The 26,093-nt window shown below is 40.3% G+C and overlaps 1 protein-coding gene across 4 annotated transcripts in view; it reads right to left on the bottom strand.

The window, feature by feature from the left end:
• LOC115142883 (copine-3-like) overlaps positions 1 to 19,712 on the bottom strand; it is a 41,947-nt gene extending 22,235 nt beyond the window's left edge. For 2 of the 4 annotated variants that reach the window (XM_029682696.2, XM_029682695.2), the window contains exons 1-6: positions 19,626 to 19,703; positions 15,102 to 15,233; positions 3,108 to 3,287; positions 2,888 to 2,962; positions 2,702 to 2,773; positions 2,491 to 2,574 (exon numbers count right to left, since the gene is read on the bottom strand). In XM_029682696.2, coding sequence (XP_029538556.1) covers positions 2,491 to 2,574; positions 2,702 to 2,773; positions 2,888 to 2,962; positions 3,108 to 3,287; positions 15,102 to 15,233; positions 19,626 to 19,676 — 594 coding nt within the window. In that variant the 5' untranslated portion in view covers positions 19,677 to 19,703. Of the gene's footprint in view, positions 1 to 2,490; positions 2,575 to 2,701; positions 2,774 to 2,887; positions 2,963 to 3,107; positions 3,288 to 15,101; positions 15,234 to 18,332; positions 18,582 to 19,625 lie in introns of those variants that run through there. The other 2 variants (XR_010458783.1, XM_029682697.2) reach the window with 2 other exon arrangements.
• Positions 19,713 to 26,093: the final 6,381 nt, after the last annotated feature.

Genomic DNA, 26,093 nt, shown 5'->3' with positions numbered 1-26,093 from the left:
GCTGCCTTTTTCTTTGGCTAAACCAACTAGACTCGTAATTTAACAATTGTATTCGTATTTACAGATGGAATACAAGTTTGTTATTAAGATACATGAAAGTTCACGTTTTTCTGCCAAAAACTAATTGTGATAATAAAAAATAAAAACATTTATGTTCAAACCGCTCTGTGAAGTAGTGACATACACCTAGTTTCCTGAAATGGGTCACAAATGGCCGAGAGCAACAAGTCACAACAAATAAAAATTACAATTGCAACCATGCCAAAATAACAATACAGACAAATAAGGTCAGGCACGATACTCTCTCCATTAAACAAATACTACTTTATTAGAGAAAGTTTCAAACATGCTGTTCTGGTGAAAACAACTTCAACAGACAGAATGAATTATAAAAAATTAGGTAGCTGTATTCTGGACTGGTCTCAGAGTAGTGGTGGGCTTGTGCAAAGAAGCGGGCCTTTTTAAAGAAACATGGGTGGTGAAATGCACGTGAAGTAGCCTATTTTGTTCTGTGTCCTTGAGGAAATTCATGGAGGATAACTACTAAATCAGTTTTTAATCACATACACAACTAAACCTTTTTATGAAAGCAAAACATGACAATTTATTACCAGTATTCTGCATCATAAACACCCAATGAGTATTCAGTCTCGTAGTCATTTTCCTTGAGGAAATGCATGACTACTAAAGCAGTTGAGTTCCCATACACAGAGCAAAAAAAAAGAAGCAATTGTGACAACATGAAGATCTGCAACCAGTGTATCCTCATTTGACTTTGCTGATATGTGTTGGTATAAGACTGGTATGAAGGTAGGCCGGGGGTGTTCTACGACAGTCCGGGAGGGCCAAAACACTTACTGGGTTTTCATACACTCCAAATAAGGGACCGACTCAGACCTGGGACACCAGTTAAGTGCAATTAACGATCAGGTAGAAACGAACCAAAAAAGTGTTTCGGCCTTCCAGTAGCAGAATTGAAAAATCCCGCTGTAGGCCTGCTCACTTCGTAAATTGGTTGTCACCAGCTCGTCAACAAACTTGTAGCCGGGCAGGCAAACGCTTAAGTCGGCCCTTGAGCACGCTTGTTATTGGGGTTTAGAAACTGGACATCGACAAGTTTAATATTTCACCTTGCCCTCGGTAGCCCACACAACCGCAATTAAACACGATAGATGTCAAATGTTCACAACACATTAAGATGTTAACCTCTTCAACCTATGGGGGCGCTATGTCATTATTGGATAAAAAAAAACGTGCCCGTTTTAAGCGCAATATTTTGTCACGAAAAGATGCTCGACTATGCATATAATTGGCAGCTTTGGAAAGGAAACAGTCTGACGTTTCCAAAACTGCAAAGATATTATCTGTGAGTGCCCCAGAACTGATGCTACAGGCGAAACCAAGATGAAACTTCAAACAGGAAATGAGCAAGATTTTTGACGCTCTGTTTTTCATTGTCTCCTTATATGGCTGTGAAAGCGCCACGAATTAGCCTGCCCTTTCTATCGTTTCTCCAAGTTGTCTGCAGCATTGTGACGTATTTGTAGGCATATCATTGGAAGATTGGCCATAAGAGACTACATTTACCAGGGGTCCGCCCGGTGTCCTTTGTTGAAATTGTTGCGTAATCTCCAAGCTGCTCGCATTCATCCATGTGATTGAGACAGAGGAGACTTCCAGAAATGATATATCATGAAGAGATATGTGAAAAACACCTTGAGGATTGATTCTAAACAACATTTACCATGTTTCAGTCGATATTATGGAGTTAATGTGGAAGAAAGTTTGGCGTTTGGATGAATGAATTTTTTATTTTTTTTGGTAGCCAAACATGACGCAGAAAACGGACCGATTTCTCCTGCAAATAATCTTTCAGGAAAAACTGAACATTTGCTATCTAACCGAGTCTCTTCATTGAAAACATCCGAAGTTCTTCAATGATTTTATTTGAATGGTTTTCTGGTTTTTGTGAAAATGTTGCCTGCTGAATGCTAACGCTAAATGCTATGCTAACGCTAAATGCTGTTACACAAATGCTTGTTTTGCTATGGTTGAGAAGCATATTTTTGAAAATCTGAGATGACAGTGTTGTTAACAAAAGGCTAAGCTTGAGAGCTAGCATATTTATTTAATTTCATTTGCGATTTTCATGAATAGTTAACATTGCGTTATGGTAATGAGCTTGAGGCTGTATTCACGATCCCGGATCCGGGATGGCTCGACGCAAGAAGTTAAGATGCATGCATTTACATACATGCAATGTTTTTCCAATGTATGAGTGATTTTACGACGTTCATTCTGAGTTTCACCAACTTCGATGAGCCTTCCTCTCTACAGCCTTGTCTGCCCGAATCTCTGCACTCGCTGGCAAGAACTGACAGAAACCAATTACATGTGCGCTTTCAATAAGCCTACTTTCTTTTTGACATACCCAATCTCTGTTCCACATATTGGGTTGCAGCTACCCCAAACAAATATGGTGATAAGTACCTCTGTTCTGTGAACCAGCTGCCACTTGCCATCATCTCCTTGCTTAAAGAATTCTAGGAATGGATCAGATTTCCCAAACAAGTCCTGCAATAGAGACAACCATGAGCACTGGGGAATAAATAATGGGTGGGAGAGAATTCAGAACTGTTTATTACATCTTAATAAAGTAGGCCACTTTCCATTTGAAAAGACTTCACTGAAGTGCCTGTACCTTCTTATCCAGACCTTTAGCCTCCACCTCCAGCACTATGGCCCTGTTATCCTTTATCTCCTCAGCAGTAATCTATAAAACACACAATAACACAAATGAGAGAATTAATTTAAATATCTCAAGACAATGTTTGCATTAGCCTTATGTTTGTTATCACAACATTTACACAGCCAGTTAAATACTTACAGTAATGGTGCCTTTGCCTGCAGGCTTCCCCTTCTTCAGTTGTAGAGGTCTGGTAATCTTCTTGCTGGACACAATCTGAAAGGCAAAATGGTTGGTTGTTGGAGACACCATCATTCGTGTTAGAAATTCTATAACAACATTGGGTTAAGTTTACACTTAAGAAAAAAAAATGTACACAATGTATGCGGACTAATTGGTCCACACATTCTTAGATCCTCACCTGTCCCAGCGTACACTCAAACCCCCCCAGGAAGTCATCATCCTTCAGATCGACAGACTTGTTGTCTATGTCATAGACACCCAGCTTCAACTTCTGCACCTTCTCAAAGTGGTAGTCCAGGAGCAGCTTCTTGGAGAACTCGGGGTCCTGGCAGTTTTTCACCTGCTCTGTGCGGTCCAACTGTATAGTGAAACAGAAAACATCTTAATGAACAAACAATAGGCCATTTGAGAAAATATGGAAAAAGCCCTTAACCAACAATGCAATTCAAGAAATAGAGATAAGAAAATATTTACTAAAACTAAAAATTCTAATAAAAAGTAACAATAACGAGGCTATATACAGGGGTTACCGGTACAGAGTTAATGTGCGGGGATACAGGTTAGTAGAAGTAAGCTGTACGTAGGGGTAAAGTGACTATTCAGTGTTGCTTGCCTTGAAGCGAGCATAAAAAGGCATTTAGCTCGTCTGGTAGGATCACGTCACTGGGCAGTACGCGGCTGGCTTTCCCTTTGAAGTAAGTAATAGTTTGCAACCCCTGCCCCACCCGACGAGTGTCAGAGCCGGTGTAGTAGGATTGAATATTAGTCCTGTGTTTATGCATTGCCTGTGTGATGGTTCGTCTGAGGGCATAGCGTGATTTCTTATAAGCATCCGGGTTTAGTGTCCCGCTCCTTGAAAGCGGCAGCTCTAGCCTTTAGCTCGGTGTGGATGTGGCCTGTAATCCATGGCTTCTGGTTGGGATATGTACGCACAGTCACTGTGGGGACGATGTCGCCAATCCACTTATTGATGAAGCCCGGTGACTGAGGTGGTATACTCCTCCATGCCATTGAATGAATCCCGGAAAATTGTCTAGTCTATATTAGCAAAACAGTCCTGTAGCGTAGCATCCGTGTCATCGGACCACTTCCGTATTGAGTGAGTCACTGGTACTTCCTGCTTTAATTTTGGCTTGTAAAGCAAGAATTATGGTCAGATTTTTCAAATGGAGGGCGAGGGAGAGCTTTGTATTAGTCTCTGTGTGGATTATATGTGGTCTAAAGTACAAATAATGTAGATAGTGTGGTCTACAGCTTATCATGAGGTACTCTACCTCAGGCGAACAATACCTTGAGACCCCACCCCTCGTCTTACCAGACGTAGCTGTTCTGTCCTGCTTGACGCATGGAAAACCCAGCCATCTCTATATTATCCGTGTTGTCGTTCTGCCAAAAATAAGATATTATAACCTTGAACGGAGATAATCCATTTTATTTTCCAGTGAAAATAGAACAGATGGTAGAGGTGGGTTACCCACTCGCCGAATAATTCTCACAAGGCAGCCTGATCTCCGCCCCCTGTATTTCTGTCTTTTCTTCATGCGAATAATGGGGATTTGGTCTCGGAGAAACAGTATATACTTTGCGTCAGACTCATTAAAAGGAAAAAAATATTCATCCAGTTCGAGGTGAGTAATCGCTGTTCTGATATCCAGAAGCTCTTTTTAGTCATAAGAGATGGTAGCAGCAAACCTATTTACAAAATCAAGATTGTTATAATACTGTTATTGCATCAAATGGTTGCTTTATGTGATAGAATAGGGTTCTTAGAACTCTCGTGTCTGTGTTAACACTGACAGTAAATTTAAGATGACTTAGGTGATAAACCTAACAAGCCACATTCCATCCATGCGAGGGAGATTGCTCCAGCCTGACTGGAAGGTAACAGGGAGAGATGGCTCGGGTTGAGAGGAACTTCGTTTTCGGGGCCAAACCCTGGATTCCTTACAATGAGAACAGTCTTCACAACAGATACTGTCCGCTGTGAATTATTCATTTCTTTCATAGCAAATGCTATCTGGCTGGGGGAATACTCCTTTCTCATATCAAGTGATCCATTCCACACATCTGTTGTTTGTCATGTAGACTAAGGGGGTGCATCTATGCCATATAAAATATCTTGGTATTCTTTGTGTCGGGGCTCAACCCAACAGTCAAGAGTATTTAGTTGACCAGCCTCGTTATTGCATAGCACTCACATCCTTCACTAGTGTGTGTGGTGTGATCTGCTTTCCTTATTAATAAGTGAATAAAGATTTTAGTTTAAGTATAACTTTAATAAAATAAATAACCACTAGTTAAATGCGGGGAAAAAGAAGATTATAGCAGTTTGCTAGGAGCTTGTAAAACATTTACATTTACATTTAAGTCATTATCAGACGCTCTTATCCAGAGCGACTTACAAATTGGTGCATTCACCTTATGACATCCAGTGGAACAGTAGTGCATCTGGTGACAGAGATTCTCACATGGCCCTTATATTAGGCTAGCTGTATTACTGGGCTAGATCAGCCAATATGCTAAATGTAGTTTGAAGAGAGCAGAGTTGCAATTGCACTTTCTCAAGAGCTATTTTTATAGCCTACCTTTTAGGAGTGGGAAGAATTACAGACGGAGAAATATGGGTGAACAATATTTAGGCCTTTCTAGGCAATATTGTAAACTGTAGCCTAATCATAGGCCTATTTAGGAAATATATTTCCTTGGAAAAAAACTGCCCCGTACTTCTCCAATTATTTAACTTTTTCCCACCTTTATTTAACTAGGCAAGTCAGTTAAGAACAAATTCTTATTTTACAATGGCGGCTCATGTATAGCCTACTCAATTTGAGACCATACGTGCAACCTGATTGCGCGGGTAATGACTACCGAACTTGAAGCAGCAAGAACGATGATGCCGACCCTTGCTACGTTTCGCATAGGCCTATAGGATATGGCCTTACTTCTAGGAGGATGATTTGCAGGCAGACAAAATGGGTAATCAACACTTCTTGAAAACTAAAAGGCGCAACCCGTGCGCACCTAAGTAGCCTAACCTGTGCGCATTGTGCCTTTTCAAAAAAAAAATCCGTTGCACTTCGACTCACATTACTCTGGACCCTGATCTCTCTTTTGAAGAACATATCAAGACCATTTCAAGGACAGCTTTTTTCCACCTACGTAACATTGTAAAAATCAGAAACTCTGTCCAAAAATGCAGAAAAATTAATCCATGCTTTTGTCACTTCTAGGTTAGACTACTGCAATGCTCTACTTTCCGGCTACCCGGATAAAGCACTAAATAAACTTCAGTTAGTGCTAAATACGGCTGCTAGAATCCTGACTAGAACCAAAAAATCTGATCATATTACTCCAGTGCTAGCCCCCCTACACTGGTTTGCTGTCAAAGAAAGGGCTGATTAAGGTTTTACTGCTAACCTACAAAGCATTACATGGGCTTGCTCCTACCCATCTCTCCGATTTGGTCCTGCCGTACATACCTACATGTACGCTACGGTCACAAGACGCAGGCCTCCTAATTGTCCCTAGAATTTCTAAGCAAACAGCTGGAGGCAGGGCTTTCTCCTATAGAGCTCCATTTTTATGGAACTGTCTGCCTACCCATGTCAGAGACGCAAACTCGGTCTCAACCTTTAGGGTCTTTACTGAAGACTCATCTCTTCAGTGGGTCATATGATTGAGTGTAGTCTGGCCCAGGAGTGGACATCCTTCCTGCTGCTTGTTTCATCCTGGCTACTTCTTCACGGACATCCTTCCATGCTGCTTGTTTCATCTTGGCTACATCCTTCACGGACATCCTTCCTGCTGCTTGTTTCATCTTGGCTACTTCTTCACGGACATCCTTCCTGCTGCTTGCTCTCCTAAATTTGCTTCTTGCATTTCTACTTTCTCTTCTCTTTTGTTACATTTCTCCAGTTCTCTTGAGGTCCTCTAGTGCTTCTTCCTCACACTCCCTCTTCTGTTCCATTTGTTTTGCTGGTAGTCTATCTTCCATTCCAGCACCATATGCAGATCCTAAATCTCCTTCACCAGACACCTGGCCACCCCCAAATGGGTTGTGAAGGGGTGGGACTCCACCAACTCCGTCTGCTGGTGGAGGATTCGGCAGTGGTGGATACCAGGGGGCCCCATGAAAGGGTTCCGCTCGGAGAAGGGCTAGCCAGGCTTCTTTTTCCTTCTGTTCATCTTTCGTCTCTGGTAGTCCTACTTGTTTTACCATCAGTCTTCTTACAGCTCTATCTATTGAAGCAATACGCTTTTTGAGGCAAACCACGCACACAGTTCTGGGTTCCGCATTTACAGCAAGAAGCGGTCTCCTGCCTGACTGAGAAAGCAGTAATGTTCTGATGGCACCACATACATACCTGTGTGAGTCAGGGCTCTCAACTCGGGTGTACTTATGAAAATAAAAAAAACAAGTACAGAAACAGACTCAATGGTGAGCACAACCTCAGGGGTGCAGTATTAAACTGAACCCAGAATAGACACGCTTGTTAAAAACTTCAACCAGCCACACACACACACCTCTCATTAGGACTGTGTGTGGGGGTTTTCTGTGAGATGTGATCAGTCAATTTATTCCAATTCAGAATACAAATGTATTGTATCAGCAACAGTTCCAACCTAGACTGATGTAAATGTGGAAAAATAAAACATGAATAGCTATTTATATTATTACATTACATTTATTTGTCTACAAAGCACTCACAAACTTCTACAGATACACAATCAAGAGCATCCTGGCGGGCTGTATTACCGCCTGGTACGGCAACTGCACCGCCCTCAACCGTAAGGCTCTCCAGAGGGTAGTGAGGTCTGCACAACGCATCACCGGGGGCAAACTACGTGCCCTCCAGGACACCTACACCACCTGATGTTACAGGAAGGCCATAAAGATCATCAAGGACATCAACCACCCGAGCCACTGCCTGTTCACCCCGCTATCATCCAGAAGGCGAGGTCAGTACAGGTGCATCAAAGCTGGGACCGAGAGACTGAAAAACAGCTTCTATCTCAAGGCCATCAGACTGTTAAACAGCCACCACTAACATTGAGTGGCTGCTGCCAACACACTGACACTGACACAACTCCAGCCACTTTAATAATGGGAAATGATGTAAATATATCACTAGCCACTTTAAACAATACTACCTTATATAATGTTACTTACCCTACATTATTCATCTCATATGCATACGTATATACTGTACCCTATATCATCGACTGCATCCTTATGTAATACATGTATCACTAGCCACTTTAACTGTGCCACTTTGTTTACATACTCATCTCATATGTATATACTGTACTCGATACCATCTACTGTATCTTGCCTATGCTGCTCTGTACCATCACTCATTCATATATCCTTATGTACATACTCTTTATCCCCTTACACTGTGTATAAGACAGTAGTTTTGGAATTGTTAGTTAGATTACTTGTTGGTTATTACTGCATTGTCGGAACTAGAAGCACAAGCATTTCGCTACACTCGCATTAACATCTGCTAACCATGTGTATGTGACAAATCAAATTTGATTTGATTTGTGTTTGTTTTAGGCTGGCATAAGGGAAATGAAATGTACTGATGTTTACGAATAGTTGCATGTTTTCATAAGCTTGGGTCCCAGGAATAACTGAATATCTGATTTGGGTCCCAGGGTGAAAAAGTTTAACAACCCCTGTTGTAGCGGGTTTACTAAGGCGTTAGTTCTATTAGCTATGTTGACTATGACGTTACTTTAGCTAATATGGTGACGTCGCTGGAGGCGGTGCTTAGCAGTTACGATATGGTTTGGCCTGGAAAGTTATTTTTACCTGGTCACATACAGCTGATGTGTTGTGCAGTGATTTCTTATTTATTTATCTAGGCAAGTCAGTTAGGAATAAATTCTTATTTACAATGACTACCCCGGCCAAACCCGGACGACGCAGAGCCAATTTTGCGCCGCCCTATGGGACTCCTAATCGTGGATGGATGTGATGCAGCCTGGATTCGAACCAGATACTTCAGTGTCACCTCAAATTTCTCTCCTCAACCTTTGTGCATCTACATTGAACATTTTTCATAGGCTAGCTCGATGCAATCTCATGATGGGTATATTGAAAATTTGAGTATCAAGTATTAGCCTAAACCTATCGCTGTTACATTGAACTGGGTGAATGGAAGTTTAAATGTTCCAAAAGCACAAATCAGTGGACTGGAGATGCTAAATATGTTTGTTAATTAAAATCAATTACCGTGATACCGTCAGTCTTATGCATGACAATAACCGACTGATAAAATTCTTCATGACCGCCACAGCCCTTGGTGGGCCTGATCACCAACGACGATGATACCGCCTATAGGAAGGTTAGACCTGGCAGAGTGCCAGGACAACAACTTCTCCCTCAACGTAGACTTTACCTCTCCCTACACATGACCAAACGAACGTGGACACCTGCCCAATGAACATCTCATTCTAAAATCATGGGCATTAATATGGAATTGGTCCCCCCTTTGCTGCGATTTACATTTACATTTAAGTCATTTAGCAGACGCTCTTATCCAGAGCGACTTAACAGCCTCCACTCATCTGAGAAGGCTTTCCACAAGATGTTGGAACCAGAGGTCGACCGATTAATCGGAATGGCCGATTAACTTCTCTAGGGTAGGGGGTCAGCATTTGGAATTTTGGATGAAAAGCATACCCAAATTAAACTGCCTTCTACTCAGGCCCAGAAGATAGGATATGCATATAATTCGTAGATTTGGATAGAAAACTCTAAAGTTAAAAAATAATAATAATAATGTCTGAGTATAACAGAACTGATTTGGTAGGCGAAAACCTGAGAAAAATCCATTCAGGAAGTAGGATCTTTTTGTGTAGTTTTCTATTCAATGCCATTACGGTATCCATTGACTTAGGACTCAAATTGCAGTTCCTATGCCTTCCACTAGATGTCAAGTCTTTAGAAATTGTTTCAGGCTTGTATTCTGAAAAATGAGGGAGTAAGAGCAGTCTGAATGAGTGGACCCTGCCGTGTCAGAGCTTTTTCATGCGCGCGACCGAGAGTGCCTTTCTTGTTTACCTTTTATATTGACGACGTTATTGTCCGGTTGAAATATTAATAGATGTAGGCTAAAAACAACCTGAGGATTGAATATAAACATCGTTTGACATGTTTCTATGAACTTCACGGATACAATTTGGATTTTGTCTGCCTGTTGTGACTGCGTTTGAGCCTGTGGATTACTGAAGAAAACACGAACAAACCGGAGGTTTTGGGATATAGAGACTTATCGAACAAAAGGAACATTTATTGAATAAATTAATATCTTCTGAGGACAATCATATGAAGATCAAAAGGTAAGTGATTAATTTGCTCTATTTCCAACTTGTGTAACTCTTCTACTTGGCTGGTTACGGTTTGTAATGATTTGTCAACTGGGCACTGTTCTCAAATAATCGTAAGGTATGCTTTCACCGTAAAGCATTTTTGAAATCTGACAGTGGTTAGGTTTAAAGATTAACTTCTTGTGAATCCATGTAAAATAGTTGTATCTTTTCTGTATTTGTATAATGAGTATTATAATGAGTATTTGTATTTGAATTTGGCACTCTGCAATCTCACTGGATGTTGGCCAGGTGGGAGGCTAGCGTCCCATATATCCCAGAGAGGTTTAACTAGTCCAACGCTCTAACCACCTGCCTCTCATTGCACTCCACGAGGAGCCTGCCTGTTATGTGAATGCAGTAGAAGCCAAGGTAAGTTGCTAGCTAGCATTAAACTTATCTTAGAAAAAACAATCATAATCACTAGTTATAACTACACATGGTTGAGGATATTACTCGTTTAACCTCTTGCTTCTACTCGGGACGCTTGCGTCCCATCTAGAGCTCTGGAAATGCAAATGCGCTACGCTAAATGCTAATAGTATTAGTTAAAACTCAAACGTTCATTAAAATACACATGCAGGGTATTGAATTAAAGCTACACTCGTTGTGAATCCAGGCAACAAGTCAGATTTTTAAAATGCTTTTCGGCGAAAGCATGAGAAGCTATTATCTGATAGCATGTAACACCACAAAAGACCCGCAGGGGACGTAAACAAAATCATTAGCATATTCGGTGCTACACAAACCGCACAATAAAATAGAAAACATTCATTACCTTTGACCATCTTCTTTGTTGGCACTCCTAGATGTCCCATAATCACTATTGGGTCTTTTTTTCGATTAAATCGGTCCATATATAGCCTAGATATCGTTATATGTAGACTGTGTGATCAACGGAAAAAAACAGCGTTTCATAACGTAACGTCATTTTTTTTAATTCAAAAAGTCGACGATAAACTTTCACAAAACACTTCGAAATACTTTTGTAATGCAACTTTAGGTATTAGTAAACGTTAATAAGCGATCAAATTAATCATTCGACCATATTAATGACCCAAGGCTCGTATTTCTGTGTGTTATGTTATAAGTCTGATTTTATAGAGCAATCTGACTGAGCGATGGTAGGCAGCAGCAGGCTCGTAAGCATTCATTCAAACAGCACTTTTGTGCGTTTTGCCAGCAGCTCTTCGCAAGCACAGCGCTGTTTATGACTTCAAGCCTATCAGCCTAATGGAGCTGGTGTAACCGATGTGAAATGGCTAGCTAGTTAGCTGGGTGCACACTAATAGCGTTTCAAACGTCACTCGCTCTGAGACTTGGAGTAGTTATTCCCCTTGATCTGCAAGGGCCGCGGCTTTTGTGGAACGATGGGTAACGCTGCTTCGGGTGTGGCTGTTGTCGATGTGTTCCTGGTTCGAGCCCAGGGACAGAAGCTATACTGTTACACTGGCAATACTATAGTGCCTATAAGAACATCCAATAGTCAAAAGGTATAAGAAATACAAATGGTATAGAGAGAAATAGTCCTATAAGTACTATATTAACTACAACCTAAAACCTCTTACCTTGGAATATTGTTAAAAGGAACCACCCATTTTCATATGTTCTCATGTTCTGAGCAAGGAACTCAAAAGTTAGCTTTTTTACATGGCACATATTGCACTTTTACTTCTCCAACACTTTGTTTTTGCATTATTTAAACCAAATTGAACATGTTTCATTATTTATTTGAGGCTAAATGGATTTTTATTGATGTATTATATTAAGTTAAAATTAGTGTTCATTCAGTATTGTTGTAATTGTCATTATTAAAATAAATAAAAATGTAAAAAAATTTACGGCCGCTTATTGGCTTCTTTGTTCCTCCAATAATCGGTATCGGGGTTGAAAAATCATAATCGGTCGACCTCTAGTTGGAACATTGCTGCAGGGACTTGCTTCCATTCAGCCACAAGAGCATTAGTGAGGTGGTGCACTGACGCTGGGCAATTAAGCCTGGCTTGCAGTCTGCGTTCCAATTCATCCCAAAGGTGTTCAATGGGGTTGAGGTCAGGGCTCTGTGCAGGCCAGTCAAGTACTTCCACACCAATCTTGACAAACCATTTCCGTATGGACATCATTTTGTGCACGGGGGACTTCCCCAAACAGTTGGATGGACGGAATCATCTAGAATGTCTTGGTTAGCTTTAGAGTGAAGATTTCCCTTCACTGGAACTAGCTTTACGCCACTCCAGCAGACGCTTGGCATCGCGCATGTTGATCTTGGGCTTGTGTGCGTGCGGCTGCTCAACCATGGAAACCCATTTCATGAAGCTCCCAAAGAACAGTTATTGTGCGGATGTTGCTTCCAGAGACAGTTTGGAGCTCAGTAGTGAGTTTTGACAATATTTACACGCTACGCACTTCAGCGGTCCTGTTCTGTGAGCTTGTAAGGCCTGCCACTTTGCAGCTGAGCAGTTGTTGGTCCTAGACGTTTACACTTCACAATAAAAGCACTTAGTTGAGGGGCAGCTCTAGCAGCACAGACATTTGACGAACTGACTTGATGGAAAAGTGGCATCCTATGACAGTGCCACGTTGAAAGTCACTGAGCTCTTCGGTAAGGCCATTCTACTGCCAATGTTTGTCTATAGAGATTGCATGGCTGTGTGCTTGATTTTATACACCGGTCAGCAACAGGTGTGGCTGAAATTGCTGAATCCACTAATTTGAAGGGGTGTAACACACTTTCCAAATGCACTTTATATACACACACAAAAGTATTTCAGACTTTGCTACATTATTCTAAAAAGGATTCAATTGTTATTCCCCCCCCTCCCCCTAATCTACACAATACCCCATAATGACAACACAAAAAAACATATTTAGTCATTTTTGTCAATTCAAAAAAATAATACTTTTACATAATTATTCAGACTCTTTACTCAGTACTTTGTTGAAGCACCTTTGGCAGCGATTACAGCCTTGAATCTTACCGCTACAAGCTTGGCACACCTGTATTTGGGGAGTTTCTCCAATTCGCTCCGCAGATCCTCAAGCTCGGTCAGGTTGGATGGGGAGTGTCGCTGCACAGCTATTTTCAGGTCTCTCCAGAGATGTTCGATCGGGCTCAAGTCCAGGCCACTCAAGGACATTGAGAGTTGTCCCGAAGCCACTCCTGCGTTGCCTTGGCTGTGTTTAGGGTCGTTGTCCTGTTGGAAGGTGAACCATCACCCCAGTCTGAGGTTGAGTGCTCTGGAGCAGGTTTTCATCAAGGATATCTCTGTACTTTGTCAACCACGGGTGGATGCCAATCAAGTTGTAGAAACATGTCAAGAATGATCAATGGAAACAGGATGCACCGGAGCTCAATTTCGAGTCTCATAGCAAATGGTCTGAATACTTAAGTACTTATGTTTGTATTATATTTGCAAAAATGTAATTTACCGTTATTTAATCCATTTTAGAATAAAGACTAAATGTAACAAAATGTGGAAAAAGTCAAGGGGCACTGTATACTACTAACATGAATGACTTTCAGCTTAAGCTTTAAAATAATTAGGGATTGGTGTCCCGTCCACGGGACGGTTAAGCTAACATATGCTAATCGCATTAGCCTGAGGTTGTAAGTAAAAAGAAAATTTCCCAGGACATCTGTATTGGCAGAAAGCTTAAATTCTTGTTAAATCTAACTGCACTGTCCAATTTACAGTAGCTATTACAGCGAAAGAATACCATGCTATTGTTTGAGGAAAGTGCACAATTTTGAACATGAAAAATGATTAATAACATTTGCACAGTCTTGATATACAATTTTAAAACAAATGCAATGATTCATTGGATCAGTCTAAAACTTTGCACATACACTGCTGCCGTCTAGTGTCCAAAATATCATTGCACCTGGGCTGGAATAATACATTAAGGCCTTTCTCTTGCATTTCAAAGATGAGACAAAATAAATAAAAATGGTATTATCTTTTACCAGATCTATTGTGTTATATTCTCCTACATTCCTTTCACATTTCCACAAACTTCAAAGTGTTTCCTTTCATATAGTACCAAGAATATGCATATCCTTGCTTCAGGGCCTGAGCTACAGGCAGTTAAATATGTCATTTTAGGCAGACCCTAAAGAGGTTTAAAACACTATTTTTGGGAGTGAGGAATATTGTAATAAGGAAATATGCAGTTCACAATTTTTATAAATGGGTGAGCAACAATATTAACCGTTTACTTTGCAAGCACACCAGTAGAGGCATAAAGCAACATTTACTAGCACAGGCAAATGGTATTTTAGCATGTCAAAATTGCATTTGGAATATGTTCAAATTAATTTTTACGTAATCAAAATATTTTTAAGACAAAGAACAGCTCAATAAATAGACAAAGATCTGTAGTTGAACAAGTCATTGCATGCATATATGTTTATTTTTACTTGAAAAAACTTGACTTGAACGTTGTGACTCAAATAATATTGACTTAGTCTCACCTCTGTTGTAGCCATTGCGTGCTAGGAATATGGGACCAAATACAAAACGTCTGACTAATAAGTGAATTTGCCCAAATACTTTTGGTTCCCTAGAATGTGGACAAAAAGTGCAATCATTTCTGAACGATTCACCCGATATGGATGAAAATAGCCTGAAACAAAAGCTGACAGTCTGCACATTAACCTCAGTCATTGTATCATTTCAAATCCAAAGTGCTGGAATACCGGGGCATAACACACAATGTATCAGTGTCAATATACCTTTGGACCTCACTGAACGTTGCCAATTTTTTTACGTTTCGATTAGTTAGACTTTCTCCCTACCTCGGTCCACTTGTCATCCCCAATGCTCTGCAGCAGCACGCAGAGTGGGTCAGACTTGGATCCAACGTCTTTGTCGAGGAGATTGCTGCACGAGATGGAGAGTTCTACCTTTGACACGCATTGAGAAGCCATCTGAAAAAGACAGAAAGAAAAAACAAGATTTCAGATCAAATATGACCATATTAAAAGCAAAAGTTAAAAACATTAACAATGGGGTCCCTGCCACTTGCGTTGGTATGACGCTAAGGGAATGTGCCAGGGAAATTAAAACCTCTCAAATTCATAGATAACACTCCAGATGCAGGGACCGACAGTGCATTACATTTTTTGTTTTATATTTGAAGCCCGTTTACATTCTTGTTGTTTATAAACAATCGAGTAACGAACCCTTATATGTTGGGTTATGATAAAGAAAAACAGCCCATGAGGCATTTATAAATTATATTCTTCAGGAATAAATAATATAAAGAATTTAAATTACCATTAACCGCTTCCCATATCCCAGGCTTTGCTTTAATGTACACTGCTCAGTAAAAATGGCAATTTTGAGAATGAGTGAGTCAACCAGGTCGGCATAGAGGATTTTTTTTAAAAAATGGGACAGGTTCTTAGCTAGCAGATTGTAATGGGCTGGGATGCGATGCTCCATTAGCAGTCACGTTAGATACTGTTTGGTGCAGCAGAGAACGGCGATTTTTCCTCAATTTCCGATTTGGAAGGCAATCAAATGTATTCTAAACATCCATGTCCAGTTGCAGGGGGTTTTGTTTGAGTTCAGAAAATGTGATGTTATTAAATAATTGTCTTGCTAAGGGAAGTAATTCAACAACGTGCACACCGCCATCTTGTCAATTTCAAATCTTTTCTCTCATTGAGGGGATTCGGTTAATCTGGCCAAGGCACTCGGTAGGTGTGTTGTGCACCAGGAGAAAGTTGATTGCATTAGAACCAGACTGCCTTCCAGGCGTGAGCAAGGTGCCCCGTTCAATGCCTAGGTCAGCTCAAAAAAGTGACCTAATTAAAAAGGGCCCAGTGTGTGTACACACACACACAAAGTCAGAAGGCTGCATACATTTAGGTTGGAGTCATTAAAACTAATTTATCCAACCACTAACAAACAATATTTTTGGCAAATTGGTTATGACATCTACTTTGTGCATGACAAGAGTAATTTTTCCAACAATTGTTTACAGACAGATTATTTCACAGTATCACAATTCCAGTGGGTCAGAAGTTTACATAGTAAATACACTAAATTGATTGTGTATTTACTTTGCCACCATGGCCTTTTTTGCCTTTACCTCCCTTATCTCACCTCATTTGCTCACATTGTATATAGACTTATTTTTCTACTGTATTATTGACTGCATGTTTGTTTTAATCCGTGTGTAACCCTGTTTTGTTGTACCTTGTCGAACTGCTTTGCTTTATCTTGGCCAGGTTGCAATTGTAAATGAGAACTTGTTCTCAATTTGCCTACCTGGTTAAATAAAGGTGAATTTTTTTTTTTTGACCATGCAGACGATCGAAAGTGTCTCGTGGTCAAAGCAACAACAAATGCGCTCCTTGAGTGACAGGGGGTGGGACTAGGTCTGTGTGGAAAGCAGCATGGAGAAAGAGTGGGGGGATGACTCAAGTAGCGGTGTAAACTATAAGAATTGACGTTACACGCGGCGTATCACATTTAACAAACCAAACATTCAAATACTGTTATAGAAGTAAAAACCCAAACCAGTCCGTGCATCAATACCGGTATATAGTAAAATACAGTATTACCGCCCAGCCCTAGACTCTACACACCTGCTCACATATGAGCTGCTGCTACTGTTTGTCTTATATCCTGTTGCTTAGTCCCCTTCCCCCTATACATATCTAACGCCATCACTCCAGTATGGGGCGCTAGGTAGCCTAGTGGTTAGAGCATTGGACTATTAACCGAAAGGTTGCAAAATCGAACCCCGAGCTGATAAGGTAAATTCTGTCGTTCTGCTCCTGAACAAGGCAGTTAACCCACTGTTCCTAGGCCGTAATTGAAAATAAGAATTCCCTGCACATGTAAATATGGTATTGGATCTGACTTTAAAATATTTCCTGTATGTATGCTTGCTTTAATGTGCATTTCATATTTCCTATTGATTGCTGAATTGTTGAGTTTTGAGTTTACAAGAAAGGCACTTCACTGTACTTAACCAGTTTATAATATCAATAAGGCACCCTGGGGGTTTGTGGTATATGTTGCTGTATCCAGGCATTCCGTGTTGAGTCCAGCATAAGAACAGCCCTTACGTTTCGATCACACCGACAGCTTCATTGCATTTTGGTACACCAGAATGACATTCATTTCCAACGAAACGCTGCGTTTGCCTTGCAGCATTGCGTTGCAGAGGCAGGTCGTTCGGTGTTGCATATTTATCGAACGTATGCGTCAAACTGTATGCGTTCGGCTTGACAGAAACGGTAGCAGAAGGTGAATGTTTTACTTTTGTTGCATACATACATGTCCAGATGATGCTGTACACTAGATTGCGCAACCATACTATCCGTGTTCTCGAAGCGTTAGCCGTGGTGTATTGGCCACATACCACACCCCCTTGTGCCTTATTGAGTAATCATAACAGTCAAACGAGTTAATTTTCCATCAATGGATGTGGATTTATCTTGGGAGTTTAATACGAGCGAATTATCTTCTCTTGAGACATATTCAAATTCCTTTAAGTCATAGCTCGCAATAATAATTATTTAGAGTTAAACCGGATATTGCATCTAACGTTAAAAATTACTACGATATTTCTTAATTGCCTCAACGTTATGTTGAGGGAAAAAAAGGTTTATTGTATAAATGTCAACTCTTTTGCTGTGAAAAAAATGGTGGGCTAGTTCAGGCCTTTTGGGCGGGTTTTGAGTAGTCGTCATGCTAGAAACCCTGGCTCACAACACACTGGTACTGTATTATTTACAATAAACTACATACTTCCTAGTTAACAGCAAAAGTTCAGATGTGAATCAGACACCCTGAAAACTACCAGACGCTTATTTTATAGTAGAGACTCGAAATGGGGAGAGAACTTCCTATAAAGTTAACTCAACCATGAAAAAAAGAAGCCTGACAAGAACCCCAAGGCCAGGGCCTATTACGCCCATAAAATAACAATAAACGGGTTTGCCTGCCTCACCTCGATCTCTAAACTAGCAGAGGCCACTTTATAAAAATAGGTAGGCTACAAATATTACCTTGTCGCACGAAACGGAATATCAGGTCTCTTTTGAAACAGTTGTAATTGTCTTGCAACTGAACAGCACACTGCCGTAACACGAAATGAATGTGGAGTCGAGGAAATATTTCATAAAAAAGGTGTGGCAGATGGTCAAGTGAGCTCAACATTGGATGATCAGCCACCATAAAAACGTTCTTATTGGACAAGAGACAACGTCACTTGTGGTGCCCGCAGTGCAGGGGGAAGGGTCCGTCCGTGCTAGCCGAATTCCTTGGGACGTCCCTATACCATGCAAGCCGTTGAAGTTTAACATGGTTAAGGCAAATATTTGAGGTTATGGTTAGGTAGGGGACGTCCTAAGAATCCCGGATAGTACTGACCGTGCAGGAAGTGACTACACACATATCCCGGTTGACACTAGTTACCACAGCCACAAATTGCCTGTATAGTAAAAAAATAATGAAAACCAAAATGTGCTTTTTGGTCTTAATTTCAGATTAAGGTTAGTCATAATGTTAGCAGTGTGCCTAGGGTTAAGTTTAGGGTTAGGTTTAGAAATGGTAGAAATAGGCGGGGTTTATCCATTTGTGGCTGTGGTAATTAGTGACGAACGCATATCCCTGATTGAAGCTACACCCAGTGAGACAGGGTGAATGATTTTTTTTCTACAGATATAAAATATGTAGCCATTTATATTATATTAGCCTATCCATCCGATGTGCAATGTTAACGTATAAACTCCATTCAATAAAAAGCCAGCCATTAACCACCGTTGGAAACGGAGCTAACTAAACCAAGCGATACACGTACATTTGTTAATAATTTTATATTATTAGAATTTGCTTGTACAATATCTATTCTAGTGTCACTAGCGCTGCATTCCAAACACTTAACAGACACATCCTTTCCCCCCAGCCCTCAAATTAAGTGGACACTTCTGATAACGTTTCATGACGTCTGACGAGTATACACTTGCGGGGTGAGGAAGGAAGGAATGATTTTTAAACGGACCGCCCTTGCCCGGAAATTCGTCACATGTTTTCATCCACCGGTAGCTTGTTGGTGCTTTATATGCGTTACAGTCAAATATGATTGCATGTCTACTTACATTAAATATATCATTATTAATATACGCCTACTGTATAATAGCTAGCTAATTAATTAGCTAACTAACGTTAGCCTGCCTAGCTGGAACTTCTGAAGAAGGAACATGTTTTATTTCTACAATTTCCAAAAACATCACTTTAACTAGACGTGTTTGTGAATTAGTAGCACAATTTATAACTTATTTACATTTGTTTATACTTACACTTGTATGATGACATATCCATATTGATGTTGAGGTTTTAAGTTTTGGCATACTTTTCTTAGCAGATGTACAATCGTCGCGAATTGAATTATGGGGCGTTTCAGGCCCGACGTGAACATAATAGTACATCCGCAAACGCTATTAAAAACGAGGGCTGAGTGGCTAACATTGCTAACTGCCATTGCTTGGCGTCTTCATTTGGACCAACGACAAGATTGGGCGCGGCAATTTCCCTAAGGGCATAAGGCGATGGTAAATTGACGATGGTGTGTCTTTTATCAGTTTGAAACGCAGCCCGGATCTCTCGTGCCTTGCGAATTTGCAAATTAATAGGTAACCATGTCCTGATAAAAAATATTCTTACATATGACAGAGAGCAGAGCTTGAAACTGGTGCATTTTTGCCAAGCACCTCATTTAAAATATGGACGTCTGCAGTAAAATTCAACATCAAAATATACATGTTTTCATTCAAATCAGTTTTGTTATAATCCACTTATGCTTTGTACTGGTTTAAAAGGTGTGCAATTTATTTCTGCACTACTACTCATCTAAATGTAAATAATTAAGTAACATTAACACCACTAACTGTACATTAGGCTACTGCACACAAAGGGCACACAACCCTTTCTCTATACAGCAAATACCAAATACTATTTCCTATGTAGGCTATCTAACATTTCCACTTTGAGCTGTAATTTTTGTTTTCAAATTCTGGCTATCCATTTATCCACACTTATACGTTTTATAACTATACATACATTTCTACCTATATCCTTGGACAGAATGCCTATTCAGCTCAAATGATAATACAATCCTGTAGAACAGACAGTTCAGCTCACTCTGAAGTTCAGCACATCAATTAATAAAAAATAAGTAAAGCAATTAAGTTAGTTAATAGCCAGCAACACTAGTCTTAGCTGTTCACTGCATCACTGAAATTATTTTTTTCTGTATGATAATAATGTAGCCATTACAACCCAATACATTCGATCTTCTAGTGTTGTTGGCCTATCAACTGCACTCAATAAATAGCCATTTGTAAAGTTGATTGAGACTAATTGGGAACAACACAAATTAGGCAAATCAATCGGATACACTTTTTACTGAACAAAAATATGCATCACAATGAAATCCAGTGTCAAATGGAAGTGATGCAACTGGCTTATTCTGCACAAGGCTGTGCTTGCGTCCCATGTCAGATTCACTCCGGATTTGGGATTGTGTGGTCCTCTATTATATCAAAGACCAGCTATATGGCCATTTCTGATATAGCCTACTGCTTTAGATTACAATCCGGTTAACGGCTTGATTTCAAAAGTGTGAGATCAGATGGGAAAATAAGGAATACCGTGAAGTCTAACCATAATAAATCATGTCCAGCAAAAGTTTGCCTAGATATTGGAAGCATAATTCCACAAATACTTAATCTATTATACACCATGTCACCTCGCACAATTCATAAATATAACTAGTACTTACCTTTGCATGCAAATCCAACAGTAAACCAATTGGCTCTGCAAGTGGCTCTCATTGCCTTATACCTGACAGTTTGGTACCCAAAAAGTAGTGTAATGCATAATATTTAAGTCAAATCCAGAAGCACACTGTCACTTTTAAAGGAAGCAAACCAAAATAGGCATGTATGAATACTGAATGACAGTTAAGTCCGAACTTGCTTTGCATTGCAACTCAGCAGCTCTTTCCATGGGCTCTCTCTAAAAGGCATCTTCCAGGCCATATTAGTTTCCAGCCTAGTGGTTAGAGCGTTGGACTAGTAACCGAAAGGTTGCAAGTTTGAATCCCCGAGCTGACAAGGTACAAATCTGTCGTTCTGCCCCTGAACAGGCAGTTAACCCACTGTTCCCAGGCCGTCATTGAAAATAAGAATTTGTTCTTAACTGACTTGCCTGGTTAAATAAAGGTAAAATTAAATTAAATTTACGTTCATCAGCATGTTCAAAGCAAGCCCTAGGTTGTCATGTATGTCCACAAAACAGCCTACCATTTCTTGTCAATTTCAAATCTTTTCTCTCATTGAGGGGATTCGGTTAATCTGGCCAAGGCACTCGGTAGGTGTGTTGTGCACCAGGAGAAAGTTGATTGCATTAGAACCAGACTGCCTTCCAGGCGTGAGCAAGGTGCCCCGTTCAATGCCTAGGTCAGCTCAAAAAAGTGACCTAATTAAAAAGGGCCCAGTGTGTGTGTGTGTACACACACACACAAAGTCAGAAGGCTGCATACATTTAGGTTGGAGTCATTAAAACTAATTTATCCAACCACTAACAAACAATATTTTTGGCAAATTGGTTATGACATCTACTTTGTGCATGACAAGAGTAATTTTTCCAACAATTGTTTACAGACAGATTATTTCACAGTATCACAATTCCAGTGGGTCAGAAGTTTACATAGTAAATACACTAAATTGACTGTGTATTTACTTCGCCACCATGGCCTTATGGCCTTTTTTGCCTTTACCTCCCTTATCTCACCTCATTTGCTCACATTGTATATAGACTTATTTTTCTACTGTATTATTGACTGCATGTTTGTTTTAATCCGTGTGTAACCCTGTTTTGTTGTACCTTGTCGAACTGCTTTGCTTTATCTTGGCCAGGTTGCAATTGTAAATGAGAACTTGTTCTGTGACTTTTAAAGGAAGCAAACCAAAATAGGCATGTATGAATACTGAATGACAGTTAAGTCCGAACTTGATTTGCATTGCAACTCAGCAGCTCTTTCCATGGGCTCTCTCTAAAAGGCATCTTCCAGGCCATATTAGTTTCTAAATATGCTTTACGTTCATCAGCATGTTCAAAGCAAGCCCTAGGTTGTCATGTATGTCCACAAAACAGCCTACCATTTCACCCCAGTGCCGTATACTAGGCCTTTCTCAATCTGTGGGCTCATTAGGACAAAGTGAGAAATGCAGATATCCCAAATATCAAAGAACACCCAGCATTTCACTCTTTAAAACATTATGAAATAAACAACTTAATTGATGAGTAGCCTATATAAAAAAAGTATGTATACGTTTTACAACACTTCAAAATAAAAATGAATGTTCAGAGAACTCATATGAATCAGTCAAAAATGTTCCATTAAACCGCATGATAAAAACAAGGTACATTTAGGTTTAGCGCTAGGCTAGCTTGTAAGACAAGAAACAGAGTAAACTCAATGTTTTTGTATTTTTTTCAGTAGTCTACTGTTGATATGGTCTCACATTTTTTATTTCAGTTTACAGATGGAGCACTGTATATAATTATGTTCATAAATTGTGTGTTTTAAGAGAGTACACATTTATTCCACTGTCACAAGGCCCACTTTCAATTCCACTGTAGATGCTAGTGGCAAACATGCCTACTAGAAGGCTAAGATAACATCTGTTTCTTGTCTTACAAGCTAGCCTAGCGCTAAACCTAAATGTACCTTGTTTTTATCATGCGGTTTAATGGAACATTAGACTTTTCCAGTCATGTTTGGTTACATTGCAATCAACTGGTTTGTTTGTAACACAACCAAACCTGATGGGTCATTTCGCGGGACATATTGACTGAAAGAAACCGATTTGAAGACAACAAGTAATGACATCATTGTGCACCAATGATTTGCCCGCTGTTTCGTTGATTGACTGTATTTTAACCCAATGACCACTGATCGTCTTGAAATCTAGCTGGGTAGATAGCCAATGAGCTGAGGTAAACGGCAATATGTAATGTTTAGGTGTTGGAAGACCAACCCATGTAGTAAACTCTGACGTAAAGAGGGTCATTCGCCATTGAAGTTTCATACCGGAAGGAGCAATGCATGTTGCACACAGCGTTGTTTTGGTAAAGTGCATATTCAGCTGTTTATATATCAATCAGTATGGCGACTAAGTCAGGGAAAGCTAAATCTAAGTCTAGATATACAGATGTACACACAATTTCAGAAGAAATTGATAGAGGACGATTCATTTAGCGATTCCCAAATGGAGGAATATTTTTGAACGGAGAGGACATCGTATTGGACTGGTAAGTTCTTCTCATTCTAATGCCGTTGTTTGAAATTAATAATATAAAATATTATTTGTGAAATGAAATAGCCTATTTGAGGCTGTTGAGGGGAGTGCAGGCCCACAACAATGGCCAAAGTGAAATGGAGACAGTAGATACAGCTGGTCTGTTGTAATATAATAAAGACAGTAGATCTAGCTGGTCTGTCATAATATAATAGACAGTAGATCTAGCTGAAATGTCATAATATACATGAGACAGTAGATTTACATTTACATTTAAGTCATTTAGCAGACGCTCTTATCCAGAGCGACTTACAAATTGGTGCGTTCACCTTAAGACATCCAGTGGAACAGCCACTTTACAATAGTGCATCTAAATCTTTTAGGGGGGGGGTGAGAAGGATTACTTTATCCTATCCTAGGTATTCCTGAAAGAGGTGGGGTTTCAGGTGTCTCCGGAAGGTGGTGATTGACTCCGCTGTCAATCACCACAGAGTTTGTTCCACCATTGGGGGGCCAGAGCAGCGAACAGTTTTGACTGGGCTGCGCGGGAACTGTACTTCCTCAGTGGTAGGGAGGCGAGCAGGCCAGAGGTGGATGAACGCAGTGCCCTTGTTTGGGTGTAGGGCCTGATCAGAGCCTGGAGGTACTGAGGTGCCGTTCCCCTCACAGCTCCGTAGGCAAGCACCATGGTCTTGTAGCGGATGCGAGCTTCAACTGGAAGCCAGTGGAGAGAGCGGAGGAGCGGGGTGACGTGAGAGAACTTGGGAAGGTTGAACACCAGACGGGCTGCGGCGTTCTGGATGAGTTGTAGGGGTTTAATGGCACAGGCAGGGAGCCCAGCCAACAGCGAGTTGCAGTAATCCAGACGGGAGATGACAAGTGCCTGGATTAGGACCTGCGCTGCTTCCTGTGTGAGGCAGGGTCGTACTCTGCGGATGTTGTAGAGCATGAACCTACAAGAACGGGCCACCGCCTTGATGTTAGTTGAGAACGACAGGGTGTTGTCCAGGATCACGCCAAGGTTCTTAGCACTCTGGGAGGAGGACACAATGGAGTTGTCAACCGTGATGGCGAGATCATGGAACGGGCAGTCCTTCCCCGGGAGGAAGAGCAGCTCCGTCTTGCCGAATTATTATTATATTATATTATAATAATAATAATAACACAAACACACAAACATACAATTGTTATTCTCAACAAACAGAGGTGTGGGCGATAGAGAGCATAGGTGACAATGACAAACAAAACAATGAAAGTAACAAAATAAACGTTTTACTGTTTGAAACAAACTCGTATAATACACTGCTGTTCTAGCAGGTCTATAATAAGGTTGAATATATTATGTTCCCTGTACTCTATATATATCTGTTTATTATACCTGTTGATACAGGGTTCATATGTGAAACTATTCTAACTGAACATTTTCTTTCACAGTGACACTGACTCCGAATGGGAGCCCCCAGTGCCAAGGTGTCCATCCCCCACTGAAGCTGGTTCATCCAGCTCCTGCCACAAGTGGTGTTCATCTGCCCAAATGTATTTCTGCAGGCATGGATGTGCTATGGCACCTGGCATCAGCAGCATAATATTGTGTAGAGGGTCTTCCAAATATTGAAAGTGTTATTTTGTAAATGTATATATTGTTTTCTTCATGTTTTTTCTCATTTTTTTTGGGGGGGGGGGGTGTTAGAATACCATTTTGGTATTTTGTATATAGTTATTCCATTCAAAATGTATAACTTCACCAATTTGTCCACTGGGGACATTTGGGCTACTTGTGTGGGACACCTGGGTCACTTTATGATAAATGTCATGTAGCACACTCATTTTGGAAGTTATCATTCTGAAACTTTGCACAAGTACTGTTGCCCTCTTATGTTTTTCACTGAAATTGTCCCCATCATCCTATCTGAATGTTTGTTTTATCTTGTTCATTTTAAAGATAATACAATAAAAAGAAAAAAACATGTTTTTTTTTCATTGTATTATCTAAACCAGATCTATTGTGTTATATTCTCCTACATTCAATTCACATTTACACAAACTTCAGTGTTTTCTTTCAAATGGTACCAATAATATGCATATCCTTGGTTCTGTGCCTGAGCTACAGACTGTTAGATTTGGGTATGTCTTCAGGCGGAAATTTAAAAAAGTAGGGGGTAGCTCTCTAAGAGGTTGTTAAAGGCTGGTTTCCCAGACACAGATTAAGCCTGGTCCTGTTCTAAAAAGAATTCTTAACAGAGAATTGCCATTGAAAGGGCATTTTAGTCCATGACTAGGCTTAACCTGGGTCTGGAAAATCAGCCTACTGTATGGGTTTCTTGGCAAACCCTATCAAATGTCCCATTCAACCCTATATGGTCACTTGCAAAACCTCGATATAGCCTATATTACCCTTTTTAAGTAGTTTAAACAGCTAAATGTAGGCCTAACTTAAAAGGCCCAGTGCAGTCAAGCTCTTCC

This window comes from Oncorhynchus nerka, linkage group LG15 (genome assembly GCF_034236695.1).
Source record: "Oncorhynchus nerka isolate Pitt River linkage group LG15, Oner_Uvic_2.0, whole genome shotgun sequence".
Classification (NCBI taxonomy): Eukaryota; Metazoa; Chordata; class Actinopteri; order Salmoniformes; family Salmonidae; genus Oncorhynchus; species Oncorhynchus nerka.
This window is presented reverse-complemented; position numbering and strand designations above follow the sequence as displayed.